This window comes from Onychostruthus taczanowskii, unplaced genomic scaffold (assembly GCF_017590055.1).
Source record: "Onychostruthus taczanowskii isolate IOZ18803 unplaced genomic scaffold, ASM1759005v1 scaffold81, whole genome shotgun sequence".
Taxonomy (NCBI): Eukaryota; Metazoa; Chordata; class Aves; order Passeriformes; family Passeridae; genus Onychostruthus; species Onychostruthus taczanowskii.
The window spans coordinates 2,766,679-2,776,931 of NW_024506002.1; the positions used below are offsets into that span (position 1 = coordinate 2,766,679).

A 10,253-nucleotide genomic window follows, 5' to 3' on the forward strand; every position below is an offset into this window, starting at 1 on the left:
TATCTTAATATCTAACCCTGCCCCTGGGAGCTGAGGGTTTGAACCACAGCTCTGCACCAGCCTGATCCAGAGTGCAGGGACACCTGCAAAATCCACAGGGTGGCCAGAATCCATCTCAGCCCTGAGCCAACCAAAACTCAGGGCTATCCCTGGGCTTCCAGGGGTGTTCAGCACTTAAGAGCCAGGACATGGGACTCCTGTGCCTTGATTTGCCACAGGCTTTCCAGGGATGACCTTCAGCTCCTGTGAGGTAAGAGGAATTCACAGTGATCCCTGCACCAGCTTCCCAGGCATGAGGGAGCTGGAATAACTCATGGAGAGGTTTAGGAACCTGGAGCCTGTGGCAGAAGTATCCACCTCATGCAGAAAGCTGACAGCATCTTGGGATGAGCTTCAGCTCCTGTGTGGTAAGAGGAATTCACAGTGATCCCTGCACCAGCTTCCCAGGCATGAGGGAGCTGGAATAACTCATGGAGAGGTTTAGGAACCTGGAGCCTGTGGCAGAAGTATCCACCTCATGCAGAAAGCTGACAGCATCTTCCCAGACAGCTGGGTCTGTGTGGCTGGGTCAGGACTCACTGCTGTCATTGGCAAAGTATGATCCAACCTGCATGGCCCAAGCAGGAGAGGGTGATGGAAATCTTTATAGAAAACATCTCAGAAACTGTAAACAACACATTTTCTACACAGAGATAAGGACGGAGATTAATGTCTGAATTACCCTGGATAATTAGTGTAGCAGGTAATCATTTAAAATCTGGCACATCTGTGAATACATCACTTTGACTGAATTAGAAAATATTTGCAACTGCTACAGTGAAATGGCTTCAGCCATCCCACAGGGAAATCTTTGTGGGAGATTAATTCTCACTTCAAATGGCAGAGATTTGCAAGAGGATTATGTGGCCAGGATGACACATTCACATTGTGATAGGAAGTGAGACAGTTTTTTTTTCCTCACAGCAGAGCCGAGTGCTGGTTCCTTTGAGTTCATGAATTCTTTGAGCTTGAGGGCTCGGCCCTCTTAAGTGTGGAGTGGTTGATAGCTGAAACACTGAGCAGTGCTTGAAAGAAAATGGTGACAAGAACAAGGGCGAGAGAGACAGAAGCTCTCAAAGAGAGGACACTGAAATCCCAACTTCGATTAAAATTCCTGAAGCAACAAGGTCACGCTGGCAAAGCTAGTGAATGTGGGGTTTTAGCTTATTAGAAATGTTACCAAAGAGCTGTCATCTAAGAACACTGCATGAGGCAGCACAGGTCTGGGAGGATCCTGTGCTCACTGCTCAGACTCCGGCAGCTCCCAAAATTGTGTCTCTTGCCCAGGGCCCAGCAGTCACTGGGGAAACACCCCAAACCTGGAGCACACCTAGTGGGGCCACATTCCCAGCCAGTGCAGGGACTGATGTCCTGGCTGTTGGTCCCAGGTGCTCCAGCTTTGAACTGGGTGCAGAACAGATACTGAAGTGGTTTTTTGGTGCTCAGCACAGGGAGGAGAGTTTGGGGAGCTGTAGCTTTATGTGAGGATTTTATTGCTTACAGCACTAAGGAGAGCTCTAACCAAGAAAATGGTGGTTTCCTGGCACACAAAGACATTGTCAGTAAAATTGAAGTGTCTCTTTGCTGTATATTTCCAACACAAAACTGCTGCCAGGAGCTCTCATCTGATTTGCTCAGGTTCACAAAACATCAAGGTGAATAATTGAGACAGGCTGCGTGTGCAAACTCTGGGGAATTTGCAGCAGCAGAACAGAGAAGGGGAGAAAAGACACTTAGAGCTTTGTACAGGGGGTCTGGTCTGTCTTTTCAGAGAGGTTATGGTGCACTTGTTGACTGAGACAGCACAAGAAGAAGTACAGGTGGGGTGAAGCCAGCATCCACAGACACACCCAGACGAGCAGGGATTTGTTCAGACCAGCCTCAAAACTTCCTAAGGGAAAAGCCTTGCTCAGCTTCACAGCTCTCAGCCCTAGGAAAGCTCGTGTAGTCACAGAATCCAGAATGGTTTGGGTTGAGATCACCTTTTCCAACCCTCTGCCATGGGCAGGGTCACCTTCCATGAGACCAGGCTGCTCCAAACCCTGCCCAGCCTGGCCTGGGACACTTCCAGGGATGAAGTGTCCCATCCAGCTATTTTAAAAAGGAAAAAACAAAAAGTTAAAAAAAAAAAAACCCCTCTGCTTTGTGCAGAAAAGCTTTTTAAGTCTTTTCCTTCCTTTCCCAGAAACCAATTTGCAATCCCCAAGGTAGAGATTTGCCTTACCTTCCTCTTCAAACAGCATCCAGCATCCAGTGCCAAACTGCATCTGCCCAGGATGGGCTCTTTGATGAAGTTTCTGAAGGAAACTGCTGCCAAGTCCCCACTCCTGATCCCACTCTGACACCCGGCCTTTGATGGACTCTTGTGGAGGGGAGGGCTGGATTTATTTATTTATCACAGAATATGCCAGCTTGGAAGGCAGCACATTCACACCTACTCCCGTGTTGACAAAGAAGTTAAAAGATACATCTCTATCCAAAATAAGTCTTTGCACTGTCCTTCAGTCCTTGCCTTGCCCAGAGCTCCCCAGCTGCCCCAGGCAGGGCTGCCAGGTTCAGTTCCTGCTCAGCCCCAGCAGGGCTGTGTCATTCAGCCCTGGGCTCATGCAGATCTTCCCCTACAAAATGCTGTAGATGCTCAGACCAGCAACGTGCAGCTGCCACTGGGCTTTTCCTGGGAAAGAGCAGGGGAGGATACCAGGAAAAATTAGCTTGGATACCAGGAAAAATTCCTTTTCCTAAAGAATTGTCCAGCACTGTCACAGCTGCCCAGGGCAGTGGTGCAGTCCCCATCCCTTGGGGGATTTAAAAGGTGTGTGGATGTGGCACCTGGGGCCAGGGGTTAGTGGTAGCCTTGGGGAATGGTTGGAGTTGATGATCTTAGAGGGCTTTTCCATGATAAATGATTCTGTATCCAGGTGAAGCACAGAAAGTGCAGCTCAGGCCCCTTCTCTCCCCGCTCCCTGGTCCCTCTGGGCTCACCTGGCCTGCAGTGCCCATCGTTCCTCTTGTTTCAGCTCGAGCTGCCCAGACCTGGAAAGGCTCAGGTGGAAAGATGGGCATGAGGGAGCTTTCAGGTGTGGGCAGGGAGCAGCCAGCCCTGCCTCTGGAAGGGGCTGAGGCAGCTCTGCCTGGAACTGGGAGCAGTTGACAAGCAGGAGTTGTCCTGTGGGCTGGCAGGCTGGACAAATGAACTAAAAATGAGAAGGAGTTGTTATTTTTTTTAAATTTATTTTAATTTTTTTTTTTTCAAATGGTGGCAGTTGGTCCTACTGCTACAAACTGCTTTTTTTTTTTTTTTTTACTACCCAGCAGGAGTTGTTATTTTTTTTAAATTAATTTTAATTTTTTTTTTTTTTTCAAATGGTGGCAGTTGGTCCTACTGCTACAAACTGCTTTTTTTTTTTTTTTTTACTACCCAGGACTTCATTTCCAGTAGCATCAACTCGTGGTACTTCACAGCAATGCTGCAGCTCACCTGTTTATAGGGTGTGATGGTGTTTGAGGAAAAAGGGGCATGACAGGCACCTCTGAGCTTCTCTATGGTTTTCAAAGAGCCCCGGTGGTAAACTGGCAGGGGACAATGATGGTCTGGGCTGGTTCAGACCATCTGCAGAGATTAATGTGCTCCCAGGCCACTGAGACAGTCGATCTAAATCCAGGGCTGCACATAATTTGAATACATTACCAAAATGGAGTTCAGCTGCACCTCACTGTCAAAATGTGAGCATATTTTACCCGTGTCAGGGCGCTGGAGCATGGCCAGAGAGCCAGTATAGTAATTTTTTGGGCATGATGTTCAGCAATATTTTATTAAACTCCCTGTCCTACACTTCAGTGCCTGCCTGCCAGAGCTGCAGCCCAGCACCCCTCTCTCAATAAGCTGCTTGTTCCAGCCTCACTGAAATCTCCTCAGAAAATTAAAGTCCTGCATTGTCCTTTTCTCCCACCTTGTGCTGTTCTTAGCCTGAATCACGGTGGCTTTGGTTTAATCTGGTGTCAGACACCGTTCACGCAAATGCCGAGCGGCTGAAATGTCACAACCATCGGCTGAGCGCTGCTCTGCAGTGGTAACAACACACACTACACCATTTCAGCTCAGGCTACTGGTGTCAGCTGTGTTCAGCACAAATTATTTCCCACCCCCTTTTCTGCCTAATGTCAGAATTTCTGCAGAACCTACAAAACAGTGGCATTTTTTTCAACTTTAAAACTAGCACAAAGCAGCACGAGATCTGTTTTGGGTCTCTGCAGCATCTCTGGCTGCAGGGAGCTGCCTCTGCCCTGGTGTTGGAGGGAATATGCACTGTGTTACTGGCTTGGCTCCACCATCATTAAAAATTGATTAAATTTTGCTCCCCAGACCCAGCTATTCTGAAGTCTGTAAGGTCAGTCCCTTCCATAACTCAGCATTCCTTTCCTGGGGACTGCATGGACCCTGTGTCTGTCTGTGCAGCTGTGAAATGATGGTGTTAACTTCCCACCTCTACTTTGTTGGGGTGAAAAACACCAGGGCACAGCAAGCCATCATGGTGATAATATAAATGCAAAAAACCCACCAACCCAAGAGTAAAATGTCTCCTGGCTTCTGTAAGGATAATGCAGAGGCAAGACGTAAAATACGACACACATAAAATGTGTCATTTCCTTATAAGAGCAGAATTAATGGAGGCTATAAAAAACAAATCAAAAACCACTATGGAAGACTTTTTTCCCAGGGAAGAATATGAGAATTCATTGTATTTAGACATGAGGAACAGTGGTTTGTGATAATAAAAGTGCTAGCAAAGAGCAAAATAAGAAATGTGTTTTCTTGCTTCTTGCATTGGTGAACTAATAAGCACAACATCTTGAGGACAAAGCTGGCCTCTAGCACATGGAATTCTCCTTGCTGGATATTGCTCTCCTCTGCTTTCTCAGTGGTTGGTGTTTTTTCACTCCAGCTACATTTCACACCAATTTTTTTACGCCCACCCCCAGCGAGGGAGATGTAAGGAGTGACACTGCTCTGCCTGCAGCTGGAGAAATCCCTCACACCTCCCCTCCTCAGCCTGGCTCCAGGAACACCTGCCTAGAGCTGCTGATGGTCTCTGCCCTCCTCTCACAGGACCACGCGGACATCGAGTGGAAGTTTGCACGGACGAAGCTCTGGATGAGTTACTTCGATGAAGGCGCCACTCTGCCCCCTCCTTTTAACATTGTCCCCAGTCCCAAGTCGGTCTGGTACCTTTGCAAGTGGATCCACAACCAGCTGTGCCCAGGAGATGACTCTGACAACGAACAGAAGAGGCACGAAAACCTCAAAACATTCACAGTAAGGAGCTGACGGGCTTGTGCTTGGTTTCTGGAGGGTGATGGGGATATTCAGGGTTCTGAGGGATCAGCAGAGGGTTGCAGGATCATCACTTGCTGTCTGGGTTTCAAAAGCCAGGTGTCTGCTAAGGAAGGCAGGAGCCTCCTGTGAAATGGGAAATGTAAACCCCCTCCCTCCAAATTATTATAATTTTGAAAATAAGAAGCTGTCAGGCAAAGATATGGAAATAGGAATAACATCTCTTTACTAGGAAAACTGAAATACAAATGCAATAGTACAATCAAAAACTTCCACTGCCAGAGTCAGGAGCTGACCCCTTGTGGGAGAGATAAAACTGCGCAATGAACAGAAGAGAACTGCCCCACCTTGAATAGATGACAATAGAATGCACACCCAGCTAAGCCTGAGACACTTGCTCAGGGCCATGGGGAGCTCTAAAGACAGGACCAGACAGGTGACATCCCTGTGCCTTTCTCTTTCCAGGAACGTCACGCTGACAACCTGATTCAGAATCAACATTACCAGGTAAACTTCTGGCCACATAAAGTTTTTACTTGCTGTTTTTTTCTCCTCCTCATTTTCAGTTCTTGCTTGCTTCCAGAACATTTTTTTTGATAAGTGTAGGTCCTCTAAGAGGATTTAGCTTATCATGGATTAAAGCATTTCCTCGTTGGAGGTGGATGGTTCAGTAAATCTGTCCTTGACTTTCAGCCCCTCTGGAATAGTGGAAAACTTGCAGGTATCAGTGTGGCTGCTGAAGTCAAGGTCACATCCCCATTGCCATCAGACTGTCAGGACATCCTGATTAAAACTATTTCTGCAGCATTTACACTCCTGAATTGTTCCTCTCTTGCTCTTTTTTGTAAAGCACCCCTAACTCAGACTGTGGTTGGGATATTCTTTTGTTTGGGACAGCTCAGGAAGGAGGAATGATTCCTTTATTGAATCTTGCTGGTTTGTTTATTCTCAGCCTGCCTGTCATCAAGTTCTCATTAAACTCAATCTACAAAAGGATGAAACTTCATTAAAAACACCAGCTTCAGCCCTTGAATTCAGTGGGATGTATTATGCCAGCACGCTGGAAGGAAAAAAAATTCTCCGAAATGTTAGGTGGTACGTTAGGCTCCACTGCCAAAAGCCATTAGTAATTTGTCTTACTTAAGACATCTCCTGCTTTCTGAAGAGCACTTTTATCAGAAGTTGGTGGTTAACATAATTAGTCACCTTTGACAACTGGCATATGGTGTTTTCTGACTTCACAGCACAGCTTACGGCTGCGACATTGGGATCTCTTAAAAACCTCCCAGCAAAGCCTCACTGCAGCCACCATCTTCAGCTTGGTGTTGCTCAGACTTGTTTGTGAAGGGGGGGAGATGCAGGGCAGGTTTGGAGTAGTCTTTTCCCTGCACACAGGCACAAACAGCCTGGGTGTGTTTTGGCTGGCACAGATAAATGTGCAAGCTCAAAGCACCAGTTTGCTTCCGTGAAGCCATCAGGGAGGGACATGAGCAGAGCAAAACGGAGCTTATCCAACCAAAAACATGGAGTGTAGCAGACAGGTGACACAGAGGAGTGAGAGTCCCTGGAGAAGTCACTGAGAGTGTGATTTGGCCCTCCCAGTGCTGCCCACGGATGGTGCAGCCAGCCTTAAAGGAGTTTCTGCCCCTAGGGAACACTCAGGCAGCTGCAGATGTGGTTTGAGGTGAATGTCCATTGACCCATGGGATCCTGGCTGCTCTTCACATTATTTATTGCTAACGTAGCCTCCTTGGCTTCAAAGACTTGATAAACCACCTTCAAATGCCAAATTTAGCCCATCAAAAAGCGCAGTGTGCACATGAGATTGGTAATTGTAAAACCTTTCAGCAGCGGAGATTAAAGAGCACATCCAAGAACTGCTTGGAGAGAGCACTCCAAGATTTTTTTTTCTCCATGACTTGCACATCTACAAGCCCCAGTACAAAACAACTGCTTTGCCTTCAGCTAAAAACTGAGCATCCATAAGGTGGAAGCTGTATCACCCCTTCCCAAGGTTTGCTCTGCTTAAAAGGAAGCATTTTGTTTCTGGTGGTGAGTGGTTTTTAACCAGCAGAGTCAGGACAGCTGCTGTTGGCAAGAGCTCAGGGAAATGCAGCAAGAACAGAGTTTGGGCTGAGCTTGCAATTGAATCACTTGGACTGTTTCCTATTCCAGGAAGTGATAAGAAATCTTGTGAAAAGATACGTCGCTGCAATGATAAGAACTTCCAAAACCAACGAAGGTTTAACTGAAGAAAACTTCAAGGTAATTTATTATTCCTCAATAATAATTTGTTTTATTAATTCAAACAGCCACTTGCAGAGTTTGCACTAACTTGTTAAGGTGATTTGTGATGTGTGGAAATAAGATTATGACTGGAGCTGGGAATGTGTCTGATGGCCTGTGGGGTTTTGTGGGCAGAGTGAGTTATTATTGAGTGTCTTCCTATATGACCACCTCCCATATTTTAATACACAATGTGCTATGTAGACAAAAGTACTGGAAAAGAGAAGGAGTGAAATATGTGATTTGAATCAACATCACGTTCCCAATCCTAATGCAGACAGAGCCAAAGAATTGGTTGGGTTTGGTGGTTATTAAGAACACTCACCAGAAAATGTAAATGTGGGCCTATCAGCTAGACAGGATTCCTGCCATATTTCAGCAGTTTTCCCTCTTCTGTAGCTCTTTTATCTGACTTTTTGGGGTGTGCAGGGGGGGTTGATCAATAGGGCCAGTCCCCAGCCTTTGGAGACAAAAGCCTTGTGAGGTCCCCAATTCTCAGCACTACCAACACATTTCTGTGTGACTCTGGACGTCGATTTGATATTGTTGTGTGATTTGGTACCCACCACTGGCACAACTGAGCTCTCCAGAGGGAATGTGGTCATTCCTTCATGCCAGACAAGGCTGCTGGGAGTAACTCCTGTCTCCTCTTGCCCCAGGAATTAAAACAGGACATCTCAAGTTTTCGCTACGAAGTTCTTGACCTCTTAGGCAACAGGAAGCCCCAGAGGAGAAGTTACTCTACCAGCAGCACAGAGGTGTCCCAAAAGGAAGAGACAAACGAGGACGGTGCTGGAGAAAAGCCCAGAGCCAAGAGCGTGTCTTTCAATGTAGCCAACAAGAAAAAGGACTTCAACGTGTCTGCCCTGATTAAAACCATGTCTGGGATCAACATGGTGGAAGAGAAGCCAAAAAGCAACGGGATCAGCAAGCGCTCCTTCGTGCGGAACGGGAACAGAGTTCAGAGACTCTCCAGCTCCAAGAAGGAGTCCTTCAAGAGGCTGGGCCTGCTCTTCTCCAAGATGAACGGCCACGTCCCCGAGCCCAGCTCAGAACCCATGTACACCATTTCAGACGGCATCATCCAGCCACACTACATGTGGAAAGACATTAAATATTCTCCCATGGACAGAGAGAGAGAAGAGAATTGTTCCAAAAGTGAAATTAACCTCAATGAGGTGGCCTACAGTGGGAACACGAGACTTACAGGACAGAGCAAGGAGTGCCCTGTGGTTTGTACCAGTTCCCTTCACTGTGCTTCCAGTATTTGTTCCTCTAACTCCAAACTTATAGACTCGTCAGAGGATGTGTTTGATTCGTGGGGAGAGGCCTGTGACTTGTTTATAAACCAGTGGAAAGACGGGCAGGAGGATCATGTTACCACTCGGCTCTGAGCAAAGCTCTCTTAACTCTCACTGCAAAATTCAGCCAAGTATTGGTAATTGTTTGCTCTCATCTGGTTCAGCATCATTGTTTCCTTTCTGTCCACAGGTGAAAAAAAATGTAAACCTGCTCCTGTTATAGCCTATTTTATAGCCATCTGCACCTTTTTAAATTTACTTTTTTACACTCACTAATACTAAACTAATGGTTTCACCATTTATAAGGTTGCCACAAACCACAGGAATCCCTTTGGATGCAGTCTTAGTCTCCAAACCCCACAGACTTCAGGCATGCAGGTGGCTGAGGAAAGGATTTCTCCAGTGCTCCCCTCATCATCCCACCCCAGCTGGGTTTCAGTGCTGCTGTCCAGCACCATTGGCTCTGCATCATGCTCAGTTTTCCTCATCAACACAAACAGCTGTTCAGCAGGAGGCTGAGAATCACACTGAAAATGTTTTTTAAAAGGGTTTTGACCTATAACTGGTGGTTTTTTGTTTCCTTTAAGCAATATAACTTCTGATTCTTTTGGTTGTGCTTGTTTTTTTCAGGCCACTATATTAATATTGTATATTATTACTGAATATGAAACGCCTTTGATCATCCACCTGGAACATGTTTTTGTTGCTAACATGTTTTCTTATTTACCTAATTTCCCTTTTGGGGAGCAGAAGGACCTTCCAATTAGGCTGACAGTGGGAGCCAGCACCTGGCCTTGCCTCCAACTCCTGTGTAGATGAACTGGAAAGAAAACAACACAAAACAACTCTGGCTGCTTGAAATACAAACCTCAGAGTAGTTTCTAATAGGCTGAACCAAAACCCAGCTCTAAGCCTTGCCCTTATTTTGCAATTCCTAATTTTACTTCCAGTGCTGCATTCCCTTTTTGCTGCCTCTCTGATGGGTGTCAGGAGGAAATCCATCTCCTGAGGGAGAGCGTCTTCCCTGGGCCCCTGAGCTGCAGGTCTGAAAAGCAGCCCAAGAAAGAGCTGCAGCAGGAGTGGAACAGCTCTGCAGGTCCTTCTCTGAGCTGCAACAGAAAGGAGTGTGGCAGGAGGTGGTATCTTTTATTGTCTTTTATTATCTTTTATTTCCCCAGCTGTGGGGGTGTCTGGACAGAGCTTAGCGCTGTCACTGCAGCTGTCCCAAGAAGCATCAGAGGGGGAGGAAAAAACCCTGTCAAGGGCAAGGTGGTTGAATTCTTAACAGGGATTTT

The 10,253-nt window shown here is 46.5% G+C and overlaps 1 protein-coding gene across 1 annotated transcript in view; it reads left to right on the top strand.

The window, feature by feature from the left end:
* TRPC5 (transient receptor potential cation channel subfamily C member 5) overlaps positions 1 to 9,051 on the top strand; it is a 64,917-nt gene extending 55,866 nt beyond the window's left edge. The window contains exons 7-10 of the mRNA XM_041424358.1: positions 5,147 to 5,353; positions 5,837 to 5,878; positions 7,547 to 7,636; positions 8,317 to 9,051. Of these exons, the coding sequence (XP_041280292.1) occupies positions 5,147 to 5,353; positions 5,837 to 5,878; positions 7,547 to 7,636; positions 8,317 to 9,051 (1,074 nt within the window). The remainder of the gene's footprint in view (positions 1 to 5,146; positions 5,354 to 5,836; positions 5,879 to 7,546; positions 7,637 to 8,316) is intronic.
* Positions 9,052 to 10,253: the final 1,202 nt, after the last annotated feature.